At 48.4% G+C, this 25,583-nt stretch overlaps 8 protein-coding genes across 8 annotated transcripts; 6 read left to right on the forward strand and 2 right to left on the reverse strand.

Moving 5' to 3' along the window:
- Positions 1 to 2,191: 2,191 nt before the first annotated feature.
- On the forward strand, positions 2,192 to 4,617 carry L228DRAFT_240754 (glycosyltransferase family 3 protein; the record flags this gene model as incomplete). Its single annotated transcript, XM_018331275.1, has 6 exons — positions 2,192 to 2,267; positions 2,324 to 2,421; positions 2,484 to 2,759; positions 2,829 to 4,191; positions 4,271 to 4,463; positions 4,500 to 4,617. 6 exons carry the CDS (start codon positions 2,192 to 2,194, stop codon positions 4,615 to 4,617), a joined length of 2,124 nt encoding a protein of 707 aa, XP_018185761.1.
- Positions 4,474 to 5,382, forward strand: L228DRAFT_24379 (hypothetical protein). Its single transcript, XM_018331767.1, has one exon. It carries the CDS (start codon positions 4,658 to 4,660, stop codon positions 5,171 to 5,173), a length of 516 nt encoding a protein of 171 aa, XP_018185762.1. The 5' UTR covers positions 4,474 to 4,657; the 3' UTR covers positions 5,174 to 5,382.
- A 2,925-nt stretch (positions 5,383 to 8,307) lies between these two features.
- L228DRAFT_262889 (WSC-domain-containing protein) lies at positions 8,308 to 11,829 on the forward strand (the record flags this gene model as incomplete). Its single annotated transcript, XM_018334450.1, has 7 exons — positions 8,308 to 8,594; positions 8,654 to 9,207; positions 9,267 to 10,386; positions 10,449 to 10,787; positions 10,861 to 11,190; positions 11,322 to 11,609; positions 11,700 to 11,829. 7 exons carry the CDS (start codon positions 8,308 to 8,310, stop codon positions 11,827 to 11,829), a joined length of 3,048 nt encoding a protein of 1,015 aa, XP_018185763.1.
- Positions 11,830 to 12,404: 575 nt separating this feature from the next.
- Positions 12,405 to 13,987, reverse strand: L228DRAFT_249888 (Ribokinase-like protein). The gene has a single exon (XM_018333190.1). The coding sequence runs from the start codon at positions 13,783 to 13,785 to the stop codon at positions 12,775 to 12,777; it is 1,011 nt and encodes a 336-aa protein (XP_018185764.1). The 5' UTR covers positions 13,786 to 13,987; the 3' UTR covers positions 12,405 to 12,774.
- Positions 13,988 to 15,439: 1,452 nt separating this feature from the next.
- L228DRAFT_272830 (hypothetical protein) lies at positions 15,440 to 16,965 on the forward strand (the record flags this gene model as incomplete). Its single annotated transcript, XM_018335587.1, has 3 exons — positions 15,440 to 15,539; positions 15,606 to 15,662; positions 15,740 to 16,965. The coding sequence occupies 3 exons, from the start codon at positions 15,440 to 15,442 to the stop codon at positions 16,588 to 16,590; spliced, it is 1,008 nt and encodes a 335-aa protein (XP_018185765.1). The 3' UTR covers positions 16,591 to 16,965.
- A 545-nt stretch (positions 16,966 to 17,510) lies between these two features.
- Positions 17,511 to 19,059, forward strand: L228DRAFT_223250 (NAD(P)-binding protein). Its single transcript, XM_018330319.1, has one exon. It carries the CDS (start codon positions 18,005 to 18,007, stop codon positions 18,863 to 18,865), a length of 861 nt encoding a protein of 286 aa, XP_018185766.1. The 5' UTR covers positions 17,511 to 18,004; the 3' UTR covers positions 18,866 to 19,059.
- A 1,655-nt stretch (positions 19,060 to 20,714) lies between these two features.
- L228DRAFT_24471 (glycoside hydrolase family 16 protein) lies at positions 20,715 to 22,649 on the forward strand. Its single transcript, XM_018331989.1, has 4 exons — positions 20,715 to 21,175; positions 21,318 to 21,387; positions 21,512 to 21,965; positions 22,122 to 22,649. The coding sequence occupies exons 1-4, from the start codon at positions 20,908 to 20,910 to the stop codon at positions 22,485 to 22,487; spliced, it is 1,158 nt and encodes a 385-aa protein (XP_018185767.1). The 5' UTR covers positions 20,715 to 20,907; the 3' UTR covers positions 22,488 to 22,649.
- A 1,077-nt stretch (positions 22,650 to 23,726) lies between these two features.
- On the reverse strand, positions 23,727 to 25,364 carry L228DRAFT_270304 (putative eukaryotic translation initiation factor eIF-4A subunit; the record flags this gene model as incomplete). Its single annotated transcript, XM_018335395.1, has 8 exons — positions 23,727 to 23,746; positions 23,849 to 23,887; positions 23,943 to 24,797; positions 24,866 to 25,051; positions 25,100 to 25,120; positions 25,178 to 25,188; positions 25,242 to 25,278; positions 25,334 to 25,364. 8 exons carry the CDS (start codon positions 25,362 to 25,364, stop codon positions 23,727 to 23,729), a joined length of 1,200 nt encoding a protein of 399 aa, XP_018185768.1.
- Between the last annotated feature and the right edge of the window lie 219 nt (positions 25,365 to 25,583).

Here is a 25,583-nt window from a genome sequence, read left to right on the forward strand (position 1 = left end):
TTGAGAGATCTGCCGCTCGCAGCGGGCTCAGGTCATAACATGCTCTGAGATGCTATGGCAGTCATTGACGTTCCATAGTCACTCTCAAGTATCTTGTAGTTTGAGGCTTCGAAGTAGAGACGAAAGTCACGTGATGAATAGTAAGACTTGCAGAAGATGGGCGAGTGTGAAAGGGATACAAGCTCTCGAAGATTTCCGTAAAAATCGATAAGAGGGCTTCATTCTAAGAATTAATGGTCAACTTTGGTCAACTTGCAGAAATAAGCTAAAAATGTCTCGTAGCCAGGTCAAGATCGGCACTTGATTTCTTCCCGGCTGCACTGCATCTCCTGGATGGATGATATCAGACTTCAATTGGCCCGGCCGCCGTGGCTCAAAAGTAGACGCCTCGCTTGGTTGATCCCGCGTGGCATCAACCTACTGTACAGAAAGAAGACTGGTAGGAATTGGGGGTCCATGCCCTGACCCTTTTCCCGTTCCATGTTTCCCCAGATTGATCCCCGGATTTTGCGTCATTCTTTCCGGGGTGGGCGTTGCTCTCCGAGAGGTACATTGTACGTGTATGACTTCATTCGTTGTATCATTGACCCGACAATGGTCACAAAGAACATTTTGAAATGGCTGTAGTTGGTCAATAGCTGGGACGTTGAGCGCATCATACAGATTGGCAAGATCAAGCTTCGCACGTGGGGTTATACGTTCTTCCACTTTTGAGAGAATGATCCTATAGAACACGATATGATGTCTTGAATTGTCCTGGGTTGGTCAGGATATGGTTTAGTGGAGGCTCTCACGTGAATAGAACCAGCAGAATCATTGCTCTGGGTGGGATGTGTACCTATGAAAAGAAACGGATGTGGGGAGAGAGAGGGAACGGGCAGGTGAGGCCGGTCGGTGGGCCGATTGCTGCGAAGGCCTTTACTTACTCTGATAAACCCACCATCGGCAGGGACCACTAGATATGTACACTGCAGTATCTATTGCTTGTGCCCCCTACTGGGTGAATTTACTGGGATGGCCGTACAGAACTCGGTGCCATGTAGTACTTACGGAGTAGGGTCAAGCATTATTGTGCTCACCTGACGAGATTAATTTGTTCATCTTGTGCTTGACAGGGATGCCTTGCAAAGACGAGCCTCGGCCCTGGCCGGACTCGCCTCGGCATGTCTCACCAACCGCAAATGGGACGAATCAGAGCAGCCTGGATGGGCTGATCAAATTGGGTCGTTCTTTCCATCTTTGGCCGCGTCAAGTACCTCACCACGTATTGTTTGGTGCTCAGAGACTTGAACCTGTCATTTGCAAGCTGACGTTTTGGTTTCCCCGTCCTTTCCGACTCGTCTCCTTTTCCTTTCTCTTACGTGGATGTTGCGCCCCACAAAGTTGGCGACTGGAGTGACTTTGGAGTCGCTAAAACGCGTGACCCACCGTCCAGCCCAGCCCCAAGAAAGCTCTCCAGACTCCCCACGGACCACCTTTGCCCACCCCCAACAATCCCTCATCGCCTGGCGATCTCCTAACTGTACTGCACCGTACTAGTGACCCTACAGTGTACCCTCGTAGCTTCGTAGAGAGACGATGCACATCTTTCCCCGTTTTTATTTTTCCAGACAACGAGTTGTCTAATTGAACGGTCGACCAGAATTCTTCCGAGCCATCCCTTTTATCCGTTCTCGACCAAAGGTCCAGTCCAAGCTCGATCGTGATCGGTCGTGGCGGCTCGGAGGGTCTACGCCAGAGCGTCATAGTCCCGTTCCGGCAAGTGTGGGGAAGCTCCGAGCACACGAAGAGCACCAACCCCAAATAGCTTCTTCTTTCTTCTTCCCCGGCCACGCCTTTAGCACTACTGCCACGATCCACTAATACAACACAACCTCCCACTTCCTGCCCACTTCCTCTCCCTCTTTTTATCGTCATCCGTGGTCGTCGCCCACCTTCTTCCTTTCTCTACTCCCCATCCGCCACCAATTCTCTCTCAATTGACTGTCACTGCGCGACGTGCTCCAATTAGCCTCGCCGCAGACCCTTTCCTGCAATTGTCTCACTGGGTATTTTTTTGCCTTTCTGGATCTCTGTTACCGTTGACGCAGCAATTGAAATTTATCGTTCTGTTTTGCTCCATTGAGAGCCTTTCCTGCCTTGGTGCCTGCTCATTATCATCCGTCATTTCCCCCTGAACAGCCTCGTCACCATGGCCGACGCTCCCGCCAAGCGAGACGTCAAGAATCATATCTTATTCGAAATTTCCACCGAAGTCGCCAATCGAGGTATGTGTCTCACCTCGAATCCGTCTCAAAGAGCGATACTAATCTCGTCCACATAGTCGGTGGTATCTACTCCGTCATCAAATCCAAAGCACCCGTTACGACTGCCGAATATGGCGAGCGATATACACTCATCGGTCCACTTAACCATGCCTCTGTAGGTCTCATAACGTTTATTGCACTTTGGAAGTATAATTTCTCTAACGAACTCGATTCCAGGCGGCTGTTGAGGTTGAGCAACTAACGCCCAAGGATCCCGCTATGGCAGAGACCATTGCCGCCATGTCCGAGCGCGGAATTGGCTTAATGTATGGTCGTTGGCTCATTGAAGGTGCTCCACGCGTGCTGCTCATCGACACCAAGACGGCTTACCGCTTCATGGATGAGTGGAAGGGTGATCTGTGGAACACTTCGGGCATCCCTTCGCCACCGGGTGATGAGGAGACGAATGAGGCGGTCGTGTTTGGGTACTTGGTGGCTTGGTTCCTTGGAGAAGTAAGTCATTTAGTGTTTGTAGGCGTGACTACTGATTCAATAACACTAACACTCGTCTCTCTTGAACAGTATGTCGCGCATGAAACAAAGCGTGCAGTGGTCGCCCATTTCCATGAGTGGCTGGCTGGTGTAGGTTTGCCTCTGGCCAAGAAGCGGCGCATTGATGTGACCACCATTTTCACCACCCACGCTACTCTGTTGGGCCGATACCTCTGCGCTGGCTCCGTCGACTTCTACAACAACCTGCAATATTTTGACGTGGACGCTGAAGCAGGCAAGCGTGGCATCTACCACCGGTATTGCATTGAGCGAGCCGCAGCTCACTCGTGCGACGTCTTCACCACGGTGTCCCACATTACCGCGTATGAGAGCGAACATTTGCTCAAGCGCAAGCCTGACGGTGTTTTGCCTAATGGACTTAATGTGAAGAAATTCTCAGCCATGCACGAGTTTCAAAACTTGCATCAGACATCCAAAGAGCGCATCAATGACTTTGTGCGGGGTCATTTTTACGGACACAATGACTTTGACCCTGACAACACCCTGTACATCTTCACCGCCGGCCGCTATGAGTACCGCAACAAGGGTGTAGACATGTTCATCGAATCACTTGCGCGACTGAATCACCGCCTCAAGGCGTCGGGTTCCAAAATGACCGTTGTTGCCTTTATCATTATGCCTGCAAAGACCCACTCTCTGACTGTCGAGGCGCTGCGCGGCCAGGCTGTAATCAAGTCTCTGCGGGACACTGTCGACGTCATTGAGCGTAGTGTCGGAAAGCGGCTCTTTGATCGGGCTCTGCAGTGGCATGAGGGTGATGTGCTACCTGATGAAAAGGAACTCATTTCGAGCCAGGACCGTGTCATGTTGCGGCGACGCCTGTTCGCGATGAAGCGTCACGCGCTGCCGCCCATTGTCACGCACAATATGGTCAACGACCACGAAGACCCAATTCTCAACCAGATTCGCCGAGTGCAGCTTTTCAACCAGCCCTCTGACCGTGTCAAAATTGTCTTCCACCCCGAGTTTCTGAATTCGGCAAATCCTGTGCTTCCCATGGATTATGACGACTTTGTCCGCGGTACTCACCTCGGCGTTTTTTCCTCGTACTATGAGCCGTGGGGTTACACCCCCGCCGAATGTACGGTCATGGGCGTTCCGAGTATCACCACTAATTTGTCTGGATTTGGCTGTTACATGGAGGAGCTCATTGAAAATGCTGCCGACTACGGCATCTACATTGTCGATCGACGCAACAAGGGCGTTGACGACTCCGTCAATCAGCTCACCAATTACATGTTTGAATTTGCAGAAAAGAGCCGGAGACAGCGCATCAATCAGCGAAACCGGACCGAGCGGTTGAGCGACTTGCTCGACTGGAAGCGGATGGGTATGGAGTATATCAAGGCGCGTCAGCTCGCGTTGAGAAGGGGTCAGTGGATTTTCTTTTCTTATTTTCAAATCCTCACTGTAATGTTGGGAGCTTTTGCTGACATTGTGGACATTATCAGCATACCCACAATCTTTTGAGGGCGAAACGGAAGCCGGCTTTTTTGATGGCACCGAAATCAAGGTGTCACGGCCGCTATCGGCTCCTGGATCTCCTCGAGATCGGTCTGGTATGATGACGCCCGGAGACTTTGCCTCATTGCAAGAGGGCCGAGAAGGACTGAGCACCGAGGACTATGTTGCATGGAGATTGCCGTAAGTTTAACCTGTTTGTAGCCAATTATTTGACAGGCTCATGCTAATGTTGGAAATTTTTAGTGAGGAAGAGGATCCAGACGAGTACCCCTTTCCACTCACGCTGCGATCTCCCAAGGCCAACGATACGATACCAGTCAATGGTACAAAGTAAACATGGAAAAAATAAATATGAGCTAGGCCACTAGTTCACTATGAAAGAGAAAACGATAATCCACACGAGTTTCGGAAATAATAAAACAGGCGCGCACGTGGGTTCTTGCGAGGATTCAACTCTGGATAGAAGGGGGGTTAAATCTGCCTGCGCGGCTTTTGTACATGATGCAAGCTGGCGAAACGCGAATTGGGAGGAAAGGGTGAGGCACACCAGGCTGTATTATGATTTGCTCTTAATTTTGCGTCATTGCAATTTTTACCTGTGGGTACAATTTTCTTTCTTCTTTTCCCTGTTTTTACTTGATACTCTTGATGCGATGCTATGTTTATCTGTAACTTCTGGTTACTTTTCTTTCTTTTGTCTTTGGTTCTGTATTCTTCGTCGTCATTCAGCATGGTTTATATTTTTCCTTTCTTGCCAATCTGCCACGCTTCCCATCGAACAGCTTTTGATTGCGAGCTTTCTGCTTATGTGGCAATGTCAAATACGGTATACCTCGCATGCGGATTTTGTCTGTCAGCACGAACATTTATCATGTACCTTGTATCTCTAATCTTGAATCATATGTCATTGATCAAATTATTAAGCTACCTAATTTATGTGAATGCTATTTGAATATCTTTTGTTTATTTACTTTTTCTCTGGGCTAGTAAATTTCTAAATCCCGTAGATGTATAAGTCTTCTGTATACTTTTCCTGGTGGGTCAGCGTTCTCGAAATGCACAAGATGTATTACAATCAACATGAATCCATGATCGGACGAATTTAATATATCAGAATGCAACAATTGGAAGCAAATTAGTACCACCGATAGCACGACTTGCAAAACTTTATGCTCGGTGCTGTACAACAGCGCAGTGTGGAAGTGGAGGTTGTGTGTCCAAGAATTGTGTCTCCCTCAGGCTGGATCGCTAAATATTCCTGTTTCAGTGTGGTGTAGATGAAATCTGGGGAAATCTTGGGGTCAGATGTTATCCAACTGATAAGCCCTTAACTCCGCGCTTTCCTTCCAAATGTGAAGACGTCCTTTCAACAGATCCTGTTCCATCTTCTGCAAGGGCTGAGATCCCCCATGATTACGACTGCAAGGTGGCACTCGCCTCAACCGACTGCGGCCCGATTTTCCGAGCTGATCTAGGGCCAATTCCCCACTTTCTGCGAAGTATGGCGCCAACAGCTCGGTGATCAATACCGATTCATGGGATCATAACCTGCATGAATAACTCTCATTTCGATGAGTATATCCGATCTGATTTCTGAGTCATGACGTCTTTCATTTGTGTTCTGCATTGCTAGAATCCTATTATGTTAGAATTGTAAAGTATGGGTTTTCAATTCAGGGTTTAGACACTGCTGTTTTCTATGACATCTTCTGACAAGCCTCAGCCCATTTGCAATAGCTGGAATTTGATGATCAAAATTTACTGTCTGTCGCTCAGTGTAAGACCTCGATTTGAAGCACGTGCAACGTTCCCCACAAGTTGAGAAGCTAGGATTCATATGGGGAATCGAGGATCAACGTTACTTTCGGGCAATCTAATTTCTGGGAACGATTGGACCCATAGCGGTGGGTCTTTATGGTAGCCCTACCCTCTTTGACAATGTCAGGGCACTAAAGAATGAATAATCTAGACCGACCTCACTTTTTCGCTAATCTCTTTCGATGGATTAAATTTTGGAACAAGATCCTTTCCATACTTTCACAATAAGGCGCACCGCTTGATTGGCGAATTTGTGCGTTTTCCGCGTTGCAAAACCGAAAGGACTACAGTGGTATCCGTGAGAAGAGATATAGTGTGACTTCAAATTCTGCTCTACCGTGCGCAATCTGCCATTCCCGTTAGGCTTGAGGAATTGATGGCTTGCTCCTAGGTCTCCACTCTGCCAGGGGACTCTGATGTTCAGAATTATCGGAAAATAATGTTGCGTACTCTTTGAGTCGTTTGGTGCCTCGGAGGTCTGCCGGTTGCTGGTTGGATCGACTCGGATTATATGCCGTGTGGCTTCTGGACCCTTCATGCAAGGAGCAGCAACGCACGGAACCTGTGACAGAGAACAAAGAAAAATATCGAGCCAAAGCCCGCTGACGTCCCTATTCGTTTAAGGCAGTGGCTCAAGGGGTACGGAAGCAAAGTAGCCGACTCTATGCTCTTGTTCATCCCCGGAGCCAACCATGCAGCATGTCCAATGATTCTCCTCGCAGGGAAAATGACAGCCACCAATCAGTTGACATCAAGGGGCCATGGTTCTACAAAAATACCCTATTACTGGAATCTCGAACTAGATATCAGATAGCGTGCAGATTTGGATATACAGATTTGCAACTGGAAAGGAACGGCCCCGCACCTGCCGCGGAATCCCACCAGCTACCCCTGCAAAAGTCGACCACATTTGCATGAGCTTTAATTCAAGGGTGCGTCCAGTCTCACGCAAGTAATGCTGGAACTTGTAAGAGACTTTCCCAGAATGAGCAATTCGATATCGAGAATACCAACGTGCACATTTGGATCAGCCAATTTTTGGCAACTCGAAGAAAACCAGAAGGCTGGGAATAGAGAGCGGCAAGCGCGCTACAATGCTCTCTTTTCTATTCCTTTCAACGTCAGAGGAAGTTCACTCCAAAGAAAGTCGCGTTTGCGAACCGATCCCTGTGGAGACATTCTTCCGCTTGTGCACGAAGCCAGTGCTTGGGATCACTTAACATATACGTTACTGTCGATGTTGCGGCTTAAAGGCTGCAAACTTGTGGTAGTATTACAGATGAAATTGAAGGGGCATTGGAAGCAGATTGCTGAGCCTCCATAAACCAGCCGAATGGTTTTGGATTATCGGGATGAGTAGATTTAGAAATAGGAGATCCAAGGCGATTCTTTCTACCATCGTCTTTCTCCTTCTGCCACTCCTGTATAACGCTGAAAAGGTGGGCATCCAAGCAAAGCGGGTCTGCAGGACAGGCTGGGTATGAGCTGGTGCTTCACTAAAGATGACGTCTCAAGTATCCCATCTCCATTGAAGGAACTCAGTGAAGGAGCTGAGGTTTGCTCCTGAAACAGCAGACTTGGAGTCCTGAACAGTACAGGAAAGGATGAACTTTGCAACATTTCTCGCTCCCTTTTCAGGGAGCCTTTCTGACACCCGTCGTCTTGAGGGTAGCCCCTTCATTATGGCTGATCTTCAAACGGAACCCAGAAACATGGATTCAAAAAACTTTTCGAAGTCGTTTTGAACCACGTGGAGGATTGCGCGTCTAGAAATCTACTTTCATAGAAACCAAACCCTTACAACCTGTCCGCGACATATGGGGCGAGAATGGAGGATAGGGTCTAGATTCGAGACTTCTATCCCAAGCCCCAGGAGCCAGGACTCAATGCGCTACATTCCTTCGATATATCCAAGACAAGACATGGAGCAAGGCTTGGATCCGCTGCCCATCATATCATTTGCTCCACCTAGCTAGGCTCGTAGGCTTTCCTTGACGTCTACAACTGTTGGAAAACTTGCAAGTCGGAGAATATAGAATTACCCTGATGGTTGGATTTCGTATGTCGCTCCTTATTTATACATATGCAGGCTTCATCTCACGGATTGGTATATAATGGTCCTTACTACTCCGTGTTCATTGATTTGAAGTTTTTGAGTTTATGAAAGTTTGGATACATTTTCAGCCCAGCATTCTTTGAACCGAAAATGAAGCTCTCTCGAACATTTCAGGGACTTCTCTTGTTATGCGTGGCTCTTGGGACTGCCTCAGCACTAGATATACATGGACGACATGGTCACCACCTCAGAGACCCGCCAACTGTGCAAGTTCATGTTTCAAAGAAGGTTGTAGAGTATCCAGTGTATATTAGCGCTGTGATTGATGATCCTACCATTATCAATATTTGGAATGGTCCAGTTTTCAGCATCACTGAACCCACTACACTTGTCACCAGCGTCTGGGCAACATCTACTCTGACAGAGACTTCTACTGTGTGCGTTATAAGCTTAATATACTCGCAAAATGATTTTTCAAGCAGCTAACGCAAGATAGATTCAACACGGAAATTGTAGCAACCAGGGAGACTAAGACCGTGATTGAAACGGTCACAGAAACGGAACCAAGGTCTTACATTACGCCGACTGCATCTGGATCAACTTCATCTGGAGCAATCATCTTTGAATCATCTCCAGCAACTGCCAACCCCACCAGCACCCATAAATCTCATTTTCTTGCCATTGAGCCCGCTTTGACTCCCCGTCAAGCTCGACGTCGCGCGACGCAGATTAGAACGTACCTTCGATCTGACGGGTCAACGACCGAAGACCCTTCTAAAGCAAGTATTTTTGATATAATTAATGGGCAGTTGGTGAGCGACGGACACTTCATATCGACCAACGCAACAAGTTATTCTCTGTTTGCTGTCGGACTGGGGGCTCCATACAGCACAACCTTTTCTCGGTCCGGATCTGCTATCTTATGGAGCAATAATGCATTTCCAAATAAGTATGCGTCGTTTTATATCTCGCCATCCGGCGACATATTTGCTTCATTCAGAGGAAGTGTACCAAAGGATTTCGTGGCTGGCTCATTGGTTCATATAGTTCGTAAGTTGGTTGTTCAATGGTTCCGCCATGAAAGGTTCTTAACGTAATTTAATTAACAGGGTCTTCGACATCTTCGACTTCAAGCTCCACTACTACAAAACAGTCACCAATTACTTCATCTAAAACTAGTACAACAACCACAACGGCGACCACTGCTTCCTCGTCATCAAGTATTGCTGCAGCTTCGCAGTCCTCTAGTCTCACGACTACGGGCGGTGCTTCATCATCCACGTCGAACGCTGCGAGTAGCAGTACGCAAACCAGTAGCACCGGTCAATTCTCATCTAGCCTCATCAACACTATATCACCCAGCTCAGCGCCTTCATCAAGCAATGCAGTGTCAAGTGCATCAAGTTCCCTGAGCTCCAGAGTGACTCCTTCGATAATCTCGTCGATTGTCGCTGCGAGTTCATCTACGACTTCAAGCAGCTTCAGCTCAAGTGCTTCAAGCAATGCCCCGGCTAGTTCAATCAGTTCTTCTCTTGTCAATAGCAGCTCTAGACCCAATGTTGCTAGCAGTGTTAGCTCAAGTACTGGCCTTGCGAGCACCAGTCCTTTTAGCAGCAGCGCCACAGGCACGGTCTCGGTCTCAAGCAATTCGGGTGCTACAATCAGCTCGAGCAGTACTACGTCTAGCGGCATTTCTAGTTTAGTTTTGAGCAGCAGTTCGGGCGGTGCTGTAAGCAGCGCAACGAGCAGCGTATCAAGTGGAATATCATCCAGCCCTTCGATAACATCAACTGCCTCTCAGTCATCTAGCACATCTTCATTGCGGGCTATATCCAGTGTAACGTCTAGTTTAGGGTCTAGCTTTCCATCTAGCTTGACATCCAGTCTCTCGAGCATTCTATCTGAAGTGTCCGTATCCAGCCTTTCATCTGGCGCTGCCTCAAGCTTGAGCAGCGTGGAGTCTAGTTTGACTGCTTCTTCCACAACGAGCACGACGCCGACGACGACGGCGACTTCGACGACGACCACGACTCAGGGTTCAGCGCCGACCTCAACCCCTGCGTCGCCCGATGACGTTGCTGGTTGGGTTTCTCTGGGTTGTTATACTGAGGCAACCAATGGCAGGGCACTTGCCGGCGCATCAACTGCTGGTGACAGCAACAATCTTCAGACTTGTTCTACATTTTGTTCATCATTCGATTACTTTGGCGTTGAATATGGAAGGGAATGGTGAGTCCACATTTACGTTACTTTCCTTTGGAATCTATTGGCTGACAATGAAATCTGGACAGCTACTGTGGAAACTCTCTATCGGCTGGTTCAGTTCCTGCAACAGATAATGGGTGCAATATGGCCTGCAATGGAAATTCTGCCGAAACATGTGGCGGTGGAAGTCGCCTCAATCTCTATGAAAGAGATACTGCAGTCACAACAACCTCAGCAGCCGCTACTGCAACTCCGGTCACGGTCCTTGAAGTAGCTGACTTTGGCTATCTTGGCTGCTATACTGAAGGCACCAATTCCAGGGCCCTTACCGGCGAGTCAAGTTCGGGAGACGCCAACACTGTTCAATCATGCGCAACAACATGTTCTGGATTTACCTACTTTGGCGTCGAATATAGCAGAGAATGGTACGTTTCCCCCTGTGCTTCTTCCTTTACTACTTCTACCTGTTTCGGTCCACTTATAATCAATTTCAAATAGTTACTGCGGTAACGTACTTTCTGCCGGCGCTGTCGTGGCAAGCGATGGAGGCTGCACAATGACCTGCGCAGGAAATTCGTCAGAGTACTGTGGCGGCCCGAGTAGACTCAATATATACGAACTAAATAGCCAGGCCACCGCATCAGCAGCCCCTGCGACACAAACTGTCCTAGCTGCAGGCGACTTTGTCTCTATTGGATGCTATACTGAAGCCACGAACGGCAGAGCACTTACAGACAAATCGACCTCTTCAAATTCCAACACAGTCGCGTCCTGCGCTAATACATGCTCGTCGTATAATTATTTTGGCGTCGAATATGGCGCAGAATGGTAAGTTGTTTCATATGATAATTGTTACGTCCTGTTTGTCCAGTAACTCAGTTATGCCCTACTTTATTTCTCGCCTCCATCTTCTTTTTCCAATTCATTCGATATTTTTTTATAATTGACAATTAATATAGTTACTGCGGTAACACCATCTCCGCCGGCTCCGTCTACACCACCGACGGCGGCTGCAACATGGATTGCTCCGGCGACGAAACCGAATTCTGCGGCGGCCCGTCCCACTTGAACATGTATCAGAAGAACAGCACCACGCCGGGCTACGTCTTTATGGGCTGCTACACGGAGGGCACCAACGCCCGGGCCCTGCCGGACAAATCAACCGCCGGGAGCTCAAACACGGTCGAGTCGTGCTATACCTTTTGTTCCGGGTACTCGTATTTTGGCGTCGAGTATAGTGATGAATGGTAATCCATTTTAAATCCCCCGGGGAATAAGTTCTCCCAATTATAATAAGATATATCAATGAGATATATGCTAACAAACGCACGTGTCAGTTACTGCGGCAACACACTATCCACTGGCTCCGTGCCTGCGACAGACAATGGCTGCACGATGCCATGCGCGGGAAATTCAACCGAGATGTGCGGCGGCCCGAACCGGCTCGACTTGTACATGACCGACTAGTTTAGTTATTGTCATTGGTCCTTGTCATTGGTCCTTGTCATTGGTCCTTGTCATTGGTCTTTAGTCACTTGGTTATTTATTCATTTGGTCATTTGGTCCTTTGTGATTCAGTCAGTTAGAGACTTTGTTATTTAGTTACTGAGTTACTTGGTCACTTGGTCACTTAATCGCAGAGTCTCTAAGACTTGCTGAATCGTCTTTTGGACAGTCACAGTGGTACACCTGGTTATAAGACTATGGTCCATGAATGGTATCTATTAGTATTAGGGTTTCGGTTATGAACCGTCAGTCTGTCAAGCAAGGAGATGGATGGATGGACGGACGGATGGACTGGAGGGTAGATGGACGGGAGGGTAGATGGATAGATAGATAGATACGTATAGCTTATTAGAGCACATAGAGTATCAGGGCTTATCAGAACCTTTGACTACAGTCTACAGAGTACGGATACATGGCCCGCGTGGTAGCTAGATCTTAGAACCTTAGATCAATGAGAAGGTCGTGTGACATGTTTTTAAAACGATGTGTGAAATGTCCATAGAGCTCCCTGACTGATAGGTATGACGATGACAACTGTGGTGTAATAGGTATACTGGTGGATAAATGCATAGATGCATAGATGCACAGATGTATAGATGTATAAATAAAACTGAAATTTTCTTATCGTAATCTTCTAGGTTGTAGGTTCGCGATGCGAGATCCTAGGTCTATGCGTTTTGGGATATGAGAGAAAAAGGACTTTTTTCTAATCGCTCCGGAGCCGGCAGTAGAATTCTGATAAAAAAAATAAAAACATGAAAAACATGAAAAGAATAAAAATAAGAATAAAAACAAAACAAGATAAAGAATAAATAAATGCAATAAATAAAAATAAAACAATACAGAATAAAACAATGAAATATACAATAAAAAGATATAACTCGACAAACTACCTACTTTACTATATTACCTCGGGACTTCATCGGCCCAAGGAATGGCAGCCTGGGCACCGTGTCTCTCGACCGTCTTGGCCGCGGCGCGATTCGCCCATGTGACTGCCTCGCGGATATTGAACTCTTTATCCTCATCACCATCAGGAGCACCAACATGTTGCTGGGTCACCACCTCGACGGCATACGCGCCGACAAACGTGTCCCCTGCGGCCGTGGTATCTACCACCTGTGCTTTCTCTGCGGGAATGTATCCGTCCAGTCCTTCGCGGGTGGCAAAGTAGACGCCCTTGGAACCCAGCGTGACGATGACGTTACGTACGCCGCGGCGCACAAAACTCTCTGCGATTGCGGGGATCTTGGACAGGTCTGCTTCCTCTTCCTCTCCTCCGAGATCCTTTTGTCCAGACAAGAGTGCCGCCTCAGTCTCGTTGAGAACAAGATGTGTGAGCTTCGGGTACGCGTCGGCGGGCAAGTCGACTGCCGGGGCGGGGTTAAGCAGGACGGGAATACCCTCCTTCTGCGCGGCGGAGAGGATGGCTAGCACGGTGGCCAGCGGAATTTCGAGCTGCAGGACAATCAAGTCCGGCTTGGGCGGGGATGGGATAGAAGTAAAATCCTCGGGGCGGAGGGTGTAGTTTGCGTTGGGCGCGAGCATGATCCGGTTCTCCCCTGTCGATTCCTCGACGGTGATGACGGCCACGCCGGTCTTGTGGTCGGACTTGATGGCGACCCCGGACATGTCGATCCCGTCGGCGCGCATGCCGGAGATGAGGCCGTGGCCGAAAATGTCGTCGCCCACGGCACCGATCATGCGTACGGAGACGGTGGAATTGGAGGAGGGGCCATTGCTGGAGGAGGAAGGTCGCGAAAGGCGAGCGCAGGCAACGGCTTGGTTGGCGCCTTTGCCGCCGGAGCCGGTGTCAAAGGATTGAGCGGTCAGGGTCTCGCCCGGTGCCGGGATGCGGGATGTGCGTGTGATGAGGTCGGAGTTGAGCGAGCCGATGACGGTGATTGTAGGTGGCATTTTTGTGTGGTTGTGGCTATTATCTGAATATTTGACGCAGATGTTAAATTTAGAGGGAGGTAGGAAGGTAGATCAGAGCGATTGAATTGAGTGTGGTTGTGAGAGAATTGTGAAAGGATTGAAGATTGTGATCGTATAGAGGGATGGTGTTGACAGTCAGTTGTGTAGCGGGGCGTGGCATGTCTGATGGCATCATTCCCGACAGGGGCATCGTTTATCAGAGTCATCTTATCTGACGGATATCTGATCATGATAAGGCAGATACTGGGAGATATGTTCGATCAAATGTTTCATTGGGGCAAATTGATGGAATAATTGAGATGGACAGATCAGCTATTTCATCGAAGCGTCTTCCTTCTGCTTTGTATCATACAAAATGTTTGTTTTTCTTTAAGTATTTTCCAGGCGGGTTGAGGATCAGGCACGTGCCCACGTGCTTCATGTATGTTTCCGAACAGGGAAGATACAGCATCCAGGACGAAGTTCTATTGTCTACACTCGCAGTCCTGTCAGAAGGGGCTGACTAGATTGCAAGCGCCGAGGATCTCCCCTACTTGTACTGCCAAAAATGTCTGGCACACAAGTGTTTCAGCATAACGGTCTGCGATACGGTATTGTCCAGCGCAGCATTAACATATAGAAGAGTACCTTGTCTGTGCTGTTCTGCATTTTCACAGAAAATTAGACAATTTGGTTGGAAGATTAGAGGTTGAATGTCCAATTAAGTAGGTAGGTATTCCACTATCTTGTCGCGTCCATAGTACTATACGACGAAGCATCGCGTGCGCGTCACGAAATGTCTGGTATACGTGGTTGACGTCGGAAGATGACTCTGGCGAGGGAACAACGACAGACGAAATGAGACAAGACACACTGCATGAACCCCCTGCGTCCGTCAGATTAGTCTTTTATCCAGTCAATGAGGGGACAGCTGGCTTAAAGTCATCAATATCCAACTTTGCCTGTGGCATTGCCTCAAGTGTTTCTTGAATCAGATCACTGGCCCCGTAGAGCCTGTAATGAGTGGCTGTTTTAATACATGACTAGGCGGACCAACCATTGTACGACGTGGAGCACAGAATCAATAAGGTTGAGAGCAAATGTTACCAATAGCATCATCGGGTTCTCATAACGCGGGGACGTGAAGAGGATGAGCGTGTCATGACTAGAAAGAGGGAATGACGCGCTGAACGCGACGTGATCAATTATCTTCAATGGGCTTAGTGTCAACACCACCCTCCTAGGAAAAGAAGTCGCGATTCACGCAAAGTAGGCGACAGAGTACCTCTGTTGTTCCTTCCTCCATCTTCACGAAACCTCAAACCACTCCTCTTTCAGGCAGTTCACCTCTCCCCCCCGCGCTCACAGGCTTCTTTTTCTCCCCTCCTCTTCTTCTCTTCCCCATTCCCATTCACTTTCATCTTTTCTCATCACCTTCAAAGAAATATCTCCGGAAATTCCATCTACATCTCGATTCCATCATCCACATCTCGATACACTACATCTTTCATAGCTGAGCTTTCTTCGCAATCGACGCATACTCAGTCCTAGTGTGTCTAGCTCTGCTTGACTGCCTTCGCACACGCGCAAGGCTGCTCGTGAACGCGTCAATCTTTTCATTTCACGAGTTTTAAATTCATTTTTCATCATCAAAATGACTGCCGCTGTTGGTCATATATCCTCGAGGGTACCCTTTGGTGCCATCGATAATCCTCGCTCGCCTATCATGAAACCCATGGTAGCAGAGCAGAAGAGTAAGCAACCCTGATCAACCCCCAACCTGATAACGACAACATGATGTGCTAATATGGTCTTGATAGACATGAAAGAATTCAAAGCACCAGTTGCTAAGATGGGCAGCGTGGTTCCCAGAAATCGTTGGTCTCTCCTCTGCTTTGCTCATTGTTTACAATGTGCCTCAAAACGTAAACACGAACTTATACGCGTCATATAGGTCCGATTCCTATCATGAGGGACACAGTCTCTTCTGCAAAGAAGCGCCCGCTTGCTCCTTGCGTTTTCGAGGATGCGGATACAGAGAATATTGATCCCACTATGAGCGACTCAGCTTCTAAGCGCGCCAAAAATGAGCCTATGACGATTGACAAGATGATGCGCATGGTCGAATCGATTCCAGGTCGCAGCGTCATTCATCCATTCCGCTCTCCACAAACCACCTACAATGCCAGAAAATCGTCTGCTGGTCGCTCGCCCAAGCAAAACAATAGCTTTACGCGACGCCGAGTGTCTGCGCCCCTCACTCGTGTCGACCCACCTGCGAGCCTCAAGTACCCGCCCGCCATGACGATGAACTTTTCCATTGACTCGATTCTCGCTGGTAGCTCCAATACGCGCACTACCAAGCCCAAGCCCAAGCAGTCACGTGCCTCGCCCAAGAAGCCCATGCCGGACTCTTGGTACTTTGATATTTATGAGGACACACCCGAAGATGAAGCCCAGAACCTCATGGAGCACTCGGCTGGTCAGCTGGACATTTCGGACGATGAGGCTCGCGATGCCGAAAAGAAGGATCCCGGCAAGGAAAACACTCCCCCTCCGGACCACGAGGAGAGTGACGCTCGTATCATTCAAGAGGATCTTCTAGCCCCTGGGTCGCGCGAGGCTTTGGCGGAGTTGGACACCTCTGACTTTTTTGGCGTGGGTCTCGATGCCTATTCTATCCAGCTCATCGAGGAGGACGATTATGATTTTCCTGACACGGATGATGAAGCTGGCGAGGCCGATGCCGAGCCCGTCGCCGAGCCTGTCACCGAGCCTGTCATCGAGGCTGAAGCCGAGAATTAGACAAGCCCCATTGGCGATGGCACCGTTTGTCGGTTTGGCAATGGCGTTGAGGCAAAAAGTTGGTTGGTCACTCCCTTGAACTCTGGTATTTTCTTTTTCTTTATCAAACCGACGACATGCTCTTTGAACCTTTTGCCTTTTTTTTTTCTTACCATCCATCCACTTAAATTCTTCTTTTTGTCGGCGACAAGTCATGTTTTCACCTTTCACATCATTTTTCGATTTAAGCCTCGAGCCCGAGTTCTCTCTGAACCCATTTGTTTCACTCCTTTTGTCATCTTTCCGCGGGGAGGACGAGAGTTGAGTGAGAGATTTGGTCGAGCGGAGATGGAGCGACGGCTTGGCTGTTAGAACGGGGTTGTATGGGGTTGGCTGAATATTAGATTAGTCGCTCATCGTTTTTATATTTTCTCTTGTTTGCGACAGGTGTGGATGGACTGGGCTTGGCGTTTTGTAGTGTTTTCACTGGATCCCTTTGGCTTGGCGTACCGTTATCGGGGCTCTTTTTGCCTTTTGGCGCGTCGATTGGGACGACTGTTTTGTTGCTTTTTTGTTGTTTTCGATTATTATAAGGTCAGACCTGGACAAGGGCAGACAGGGCTTGCATGATACCATTACCGTTAATCGCGCTATCGCAATAATGAGCAAAGAGCTCACAGAATTACTATATGATTAATGAAGCAACACTAGATTATGAATGAATACAAGAATCATCATTACATTAATCCAGTGATTCATACCATTCGCTAATGGTCATTAATATCTCTTGTGTTGCCCCCGCAAGCATATTCTCCCAGCCCCCACTCCCACCCCCTCCAACCAAAAGCTACGATGGTGACCTTGCTTCAACCCCGCGACATGGTCCCGCGCAAGGACATGATCATAATTCTGCACGGATAACAGACGATATCGAATCGATTGAGGGGAGCCTTGCATTGATTTAGACTGTTTCTAAGAATATCACCTCACAATCCACCGGTCGCACAAGGGTATTATAGTGACATTCTGCTCCGTTGAGGGTTCAACTGAAGGGGCGGGGGCGAGGGGCGAGGGTGCGGTTGGCAAGGGGATAAAGGGGAGCGAGTCTTCTACCCTTACTTCGAGCATTGGAATTCAGCGACAGAAAAAAGGCACAGATGCAGCAGGATACAATGGAGATGCCGTCTGTTGCATGGCAGAATGGTATTTATATATCGTGGTCATTTTCCTCACTGTGGCTATTTGAGACGCTGTTTTTTTCTTAATCCAGATCCCCAAACAATCCACAAGCAAAAAAAGACGAGCACCGAAATCCTCGTTAGTTGAGTTTATAAAGAAGAGTACCACCTTGGAATATTAAAGAAGACCTCCTTTGAATAATAAAGAAGACCACCTTTGAATAATAAAAAAGAGGACCACCTTGGAATAAAGCATCATGACTGCCGGACAGCACCAACAAGTGTCGACCGCCCGCCTGGACGGCAAAGTCGCCCTTGTCACCGGCGCCGGACGAGGCATCGGACGCGGCATCGCCATCGAACTGGGCTCCCGGGGCGCCTCCGTCGTGGTCAACTACGCCAACAGCTCGTCCGCCGCCGAGGAAGTAGTCAAGGAGATTGAAAAGCACGGTAGCAAGGCGATTGCCATCCAGGCCAACGTGTCCCAGGTCGAGCAGATTGGCAAGCTCTTCGAGCAGGCCGTCGCCCACTTTGGCCACCTCGACATTGTCGTGTCCAACTCAGGCATGGAAAGCTTCGACAAGATCGAAGACGTGACGCCCGAAAAATACGACAAGGTGTTTGGCCTCAATGCCCGCGGCCAGTTCTTTGTCGGCCAGGCGGCCTTCAACCATCTCACGCCCGGTGGTCGGCTGGTATTGACTTCCTCCATCGCGGCGGGCCTCCTCGGCGTCGAGGACCATGCGCTTTATTCCGGAAGTAAGAGTGCCGTCGAGGGCTTCACGAAGTCGTTCGCCACGGATTTTGCCAAGCGCAAGGGCATCACTGTCAATGCCATTGCTCCTGGTGGTATTAAGACGGACATGTTCACTCATATGGCGTGGAGATATATCCCCGGTGCGACGAAGGATTGGACTTCTGAGCAACTGGAGAAGTCCATGGCGGGGCATTGTCCCATGCAGCGATGTGCGGTGCCCCAGGACGTGGCGCGTGTTGTGGCTTTTCTTGCGAGTGAGGACGGTGGATGGGTTAATGGTGAGTGCATTCTTCGTTTTTGTATTTTGCCTTTTGCGTTTCATGTTTCCCTTTCTTTCTTTTCTTTTTTTTTTTCTTTATGAAAATGATTCATTTTCATCTGATACTTCCTCTCTTCTCTTTGCGAAATCGATTAGTATGACAGTATTTATATGAGCAAAACGCTAATTGGTGCGTATAGGTCAAATCATTACAATTTCCGGAGGATCGTCTCAGTAGATCTAGAATAGAGAAGCAGCAGAGGGAACAGCAATCAGTTACCGTTAGAGAAAAGAATTAGATACAATCATACGAATACGAGGTTTTCAGAACAATTTTGTGTGCAATGTGCCGGAGTATATTTGGATATAAATGACCCAAATGAAGGCAACTCAGAATGTTATACTCTACAACGTGACATGGCTGTACGATCCAATGCACTGAAAATAGAAACACAACGGAGGGGAATTAGCAACGGCAACAAATGTCCAAAGGAGACTAGGGTTCCGTTTGGTTCAAAAACAAGCCTTTGCCAGTTATTCCTTCAAGGGGGTTTAAGTTGTGGTATTGCGTGGCAGGTTGCACCGGAAAGAGAGTTAGTTCGTTAGTCGTCAGTCGTCAGTCGTCGTCCTTTCGCTTGCACCCGTCTGCTCTAACTGCTTGTTACGCGCGTCGCCAGGGGGGAGAGAACATGGTTGACCTCAGGAACCTTTGGATCTAAGCCCTGAGTTTACAGATACTCGTATCGATATGGCGTTTGAACCCTGGAGCCCACCTTTTTTTTCAAACGTGCACTGCCTTCTTATGTCGTTGATCCCTGGTTACGTGACGTTGCCTCTTGCCCTCCCTGGTTGCGTTCAGCGTTCACTATCCCGCGCTCAAGACACGACAGGTGCTCTCTTATCGGTGCATGGAACCGGGAATAGAAAAATGGCCAGTCATATTTGCAAGACAGACGGGAATCACTCAGTCAGTCAGTCATCAGTCCATTTCATAAACTGTACTCTGTACTCGTAACTGGGTGACAACTGTGGACTTTCCCTCTTACCGCACAATGTGAAGAACCATGGAAATGCCTGAATCCATGATTGGTGGGACCGGGACCATGAAGACATGAACTTATGCTGGGTCGAACGGGTCGAAACGGTCAGTCGGAGAATTACTTTTACTGCTGTCATCCCACTCCCACTTCCCTCTCCCTTGCATTTCCCTTCTCTTTCCCTTTGATTTTGGTGAAAAAGGATACTTGATCCTGCCTTTCAACTGAGTTGCTTATCGTGACTGACTACAATCACTCGTTTGAGAATCTCGTGCTTCCCCTGCCCAACGTTACCTGTTTTTGACAGCTCCGTGAAGCAAGGAGACGAGGGGGAGTAAAATCCGACATTCGTTCTGCGTCATTGATTCGTCAGCTTCTGTTGAATTAAGCTTTATTGTCAATTGGGAGGCTTGTCCAATCGAACAAAAGAGATATCTTTGCAACTGCCAATCGTTTTGCGGAGAGGTTCACTGGCAGATCCGGAGATTAACTTTAACGCAGAGTGCGTCATCTGGCATTGATTGCAATTTGAAATTTACAATTCGCGGTTTGCGGTTTGCCCCTGGATTGTAATATCCAGTGGAATATCGATAATATCATACCCCAAGCTCGACGACCTGGCGCTGTGCTTGTAACCCGCAAGTTTGTGTTATACATACTGGACCATACGACTACGCTTCCTAATTCCACATCTTGCGCAACGGCCGTCTTGCGGGACATACATCTGAAGAAGACCTCGTACGATTTTCTTCTTCACGTCACTTGACCAGAAACGACATTGGTCAACAGCTGTTAGATCTACAGCATCCACGATAAGCAAGGGCCAGCCCTACTTGACCGGCTTACACGCTGTTGGAGCAACTACGAGTATCACGAACTTGACGCAAGAGTCCAAAAGCCAGCATCTCCGCCTTCCCAATAAGGTTATCTTCCCAGCTTGCTGGAGTAATTGCGTCGCACTGCGTCGCAATAAACTCGACACTACTCCGATAGGGCCAGACACCGAGCACCGTAACCCGCAAGTTCAACAGTCGAAGATACGACGAGCAAAACCCACGGACTCAATTGTATTGAAGTAAAGAGATTTATTTGGCTCGGCGATTTACCATGAGTTACCCACAGAGCGGCTACAACAGCAGGATGAGCCTGGTCAGCGAGCCGCATCACGCTCGTCCTGACGCGTATGGCTTTGAGGAAACCAAGCAGGCCACGGGGTCGAAATGGCATCCACGCAATTGGGGTCGAAAGACCTGGATCGGCGTGCTCGCTGCGGTGGCGGTGGTTATTATTGTGGTTGTGGTCGGTGCGGTGGAGGGCACCAAGGCGAATCGGTATCCGGCGTATAAGAAGCTGAATTATACTCTGAAAGATACTTGTATGCTATCCCCAGTTTTTTTGCCTCGGTTTCATTTCCTTTCTCTCTCGTTATTCCAGCAATGCGGTTCCCCATGGCAATACATGTATCCATGCATATCTACCAACGACTTTGATTCCGAAAAGCATACTGACCCGTCCAGACGAAGGAACGAGCTTTTTTGACGACTTTGACTACTTTTCCGGCTACGACCCAGCCGCAGGATTCGTCCAGTACGTTTTTTTTTTCTCCCCTTTCTTTCTTGTTTTTGTTTTCTATGTTCTATTTCCCCTATCCCTTCCTCCAATCCGCGTCCTAAATCCAACCCTCATACGTCTGACCATTCTCTGACTACAGCTACGTCGACCGCGCGGGCTCGCAATGGCTCAACCTGACCTACGCATCCGACACGTCGGCGGTGCTCAAAGTCGACGCCACAAACGCAGACTCGAGCACCGGCCGCCGCTCCGTGCGCATCTCGTCCAAGAAGACGTACAACGAGGGTCTCTTCGTCTTTGACATTCTGCACTCGCCCTACGGCTGCGGCACGTGGCCCGCCCTGTGGCTGTCCGACCCCAGCAACTGGCCCATGAATGGCGAGATTGATATCGTCGAGGCAAACAATGCCGCGTCCTCGGGCAACCAGATGACCCTGCACACGACCAACCATTGCAAGATGAATGTCAAGCGCAAGCAGTCCGGCAAAACGCTGGAGAATAATTGCTGGAATGGCACGAATAGCAACGCGGGCTGTGGCGTCCAGGGCTCCGCGAGCACGTATGGTCAGGATCTTAATAAGAATGGTGGCGGCGTAAGTTCATTTGGCTCGCTTCGCTCGTTTTATACTCCGGACCCCTGTTTTTTCTCTTTAGTCAATCATTGAGCCCTGTATTGTGGTTTATTTGGTTTATTTTCCCCTCTTTCTTCTCTTTCCCCCTTCAATCATCTAACAAATAATGGTATCTAGGTCTACGCGACCGAACTCCGCTCCGACGGCATCCGCATCTGGTTCTTCCCTCGCTCTTCTATTCCTTCGGATATCGACACGTCCGCCAACAATTCCACGTCTTCGACCGTGCCCGACCCCTCCTCCTGGGGCGAGCCCCTCGCCGACTTCCCCACCACCGACTGCAACATTGGCTCGCACTTCCGCAACCAGAGCATCATCGCAAATATTGATCTGTGCGGCCAACTGGCCGGCCTCGAGCAGTTTTACTCTACAGAGTCACACTGTCCAGGCACCTGTACCTCCTTTGTCGCGAATAATTATACCGCCTTTCAGGACGCGTATTGGGAGTTTAGGAGCTTTAGGGTCTATCAGGCTCAGGGTTAAGAGTTAAGGGTGGGGGTGGGGGTTCGAGGCGGGGAGATTGTGGGGCCGGGGGTTTGAAGGGTAAAGCAACCTTTAACCCTACCTCTTTCCTAAGTGCCAGGGGACGAGTACGTATGGCTGTATGATCGATGGATCTGAATACGGTTCCATTGATTCAGTGTTGATGAAGCCCATGTTTATGACTTTGCCTTGCTGATTTGATCTGATTTGGTTTTATTTGATTTGATGCGATATGATGCGATATGATATCACCTTTTTTTTTTCTTCTTTTCCAGATATATCTTCATGTTCTCTAGATATATCCATCTTAGTCCTTTTCTAACACTACAATTCATAACCTTTCAATTCAACTTTTAAAACCTTGGAGACGATAATGTAGCATGTCCAGTAAAACGGTAAACATAAAATGTAAAACATTTGGACACGATATCTGAATATAACATTCTCTATCAGATATTTATTTGTAAAGAGGAAAAACAAAAAACTAATGGCCATGAGTCTTGTCCTGCCCTGCCCTGGTTTTTCACGTTTTCTTTCCATTTCTCGCAAGGCAAGTTGCAACAATTTTGGATTTGAACATGTGACGTGCCAAAAAAAACCCCCCCCACGAAAATGCCCGGTTTAAGTCAATCGTGACTCGTGACATGAGACTGTTGCACTGTTTATTTTATTGCGTGTCAGTGAATCTGGTTTTTGGTCTTGAGGTAGGCATTGTACATTAGGTCATACAATGTGATATAATGTAGCATAAAGAAAAGAGAGGAAGAAAGAAAGACAGAAAGACAGAAAGAAAGGAAGAAAGGAATAAAGAAATAAAAGAAACAAAAACGAAAACAAAACCAAGAAAAAGAAAAGGTAACTTACGTAGCAAGACACTAGCCCATTTCCTCCACGCGATTTTGTCTCTATTTCTGTCTGTGCGATCGAAGGCTCGAAGACTGGAAAGTCGAGGATTCTTGATGATCAAGATCTGATATGATATTTCCATTGCGCGTCGTATCTCTTCTGTAAGTTACAACGAGAAAAAGAAAAGTAAGAGAGACAACAATGCCACCCCAAAGATAAAGGTAGCCTGGCTTGTACATAAACACCGAATTTGCAGTCTTGGCTTTAAATAAAACGAAACGAAACCTGTCCATAGCCGATACTGAGAGAGGAAAAACGAAGTAGAAAATCTGGGAGATACGCGGTGGAGAAAGACGGAAACTTTTTTTTACTTCATTGAGTTGGAAAAGAAGATTACGAGAGGAGGTCGGCGACTGGTTGGAAGGAATGAGTTAGTTGGACGTTTGGATAGTGGAAAACACAGAAGAATACGGGACAATTAAGATACAAGGGAAAGTGGGAAAAAGAAGACATACCGTTCATGGGCATTTCGTCGATTTGGGTAGAGTAATACACTAGAGATTGTCAGCGTGGCTGCAGTGATAAGAAGAATATAGGAGGGTCTCGTACATTCAATGTCTCGAAGGATTCGGACGTCCTCGCTGGTGACAAAGTTGATGGCGACACCCTTTCGTCCGAACCGGCCGCTACGACCGATACGATGAATGTAGTTTTCACGGTTACTGGGGAGATCGTAGTTGATGACGAGCGAGACTTGCTGGACGTCGATACCACGAGCCCAGACGTCCGTCGAGATCAAGACACGGGAGTTTCCCTGGCGGAAATCCTGCATGATGCTGTCTCGTTCCTTTTGGGGCATCTCGCCGTGCATGGACGACACGGTAAAGTTGGCTTCGCGCATCTTGTCGGTCAGCCAGTCGACCTTTCTGCGCGTGTTGCAGAAGATGACGGCCTGGGTAATGGTCAGGGTGTCGTAGAGATCACACAGGGTGTCGAATTTCCACTCTTCCTTTTCGACCGCGATAAAGTATTGCTTGAGACCTTCCAGCGTCAACTCGTCACGCTTGACAAGAACGCGAACCGGGTCCGTCATGAATTTGGTCGTCATGTCAAGCACATCGTACGGAAGCGTGGCAGAAACGACGACGACTTGCGTCGCAGGCGGGAGGTAGCGGTACACGTCGTAGATCTGTTCTCTGAATCCCCGGTTGAGCAGCTCGTCGGCCTCGTCAAGAACAAGCATCTTGATGTTGCGCGTGCGCAAGTTGCGGCGCCGGATCATATCAGCGACACGTCCGGGAGTGCCAGATACAACGTGCTGTCCGTAGTCGAGCTTGCGAATGTCTTCGCCGACGTTGGTGCCGCCAATACACGCGTGGCATTGGACGTTCATGTAATCTCCGAGCGCCATCACAACGGATTGAATCTGAGTTGCTAATTCGCGGGTCGGGGAGAGAACGAGAGCTGGGAGAATTCTCAGTATATTTGGGCAGGGCGACAGCAGAATCTCGAGGAGAAGGAAATTTAGTTACCTTGCGTCTCTCTTACAGCAGTGTCAATGACTTGGAGGATACTGATGGAGAAAGTCGCAGTCTTTCCGGTACCGGACTGCGCTTGGGCAATGGTGTCACGTCCTTTACAGATTTGCACAATAGCACGAGACTGAACGGCGGAGGGCGACTCGTATCCGTATGCATAGATGCCTCGAAGGAGATTTTCTGTACTGGATTAGCATGGTCCGGAGCAGCGCGCAATGAGAACCTCACCCTTGAGGTGCATAGCCTCGACTGTAGAAGCAGAGTTAGCAAAACATATTTTCGAACTTCGCAATCAGTTCATCTTACAGGTAGGTGCCCTGCGCGATCATGTTAGCTTGGATCAATTCCCATCGCATCAAGAGCAACTTACACAGTCACCTCCTTCGAGGTCGAGAATTCCATGCGCTCTGAAAAGGTCAGTCAGTTCCATTTGATCTAAGAAGGCAATGTGGTATCCCGTACCATCCGACTTGCGATCAATTCCTTCAGCCATCTTTGCGGTAATTGCAAGCAGCCGGCAAGGTTCTGTCAAGAAGTGATGGATTGCAGCAGTCGAAGTTTATCGGGCGTAGTTGGATGGTGATGCTTTTAGTGTGGCGCAAACATTCACCCGCTATCAGCCACAGGCAGCTACACCCCAGCCACACATCAAAAATCGGAGGGTAACCTACAGTGAAAGTCGCAGTATTTGGGATCTTCGCCATAACTTATC

Source organism: Xylona heveae (assembly GCF_001619985.1).
Source record: "Xylona heveae TC161 unplaced genomic scaffold L228scaffold_10, whole genome shotgun sequence".
Lineage (NCBI taxonomy): Eukaryota > Fungi > Ascomycota > Xylonomycetes > Xylonales > Xylonaceae > Xylona > Xylona heveae.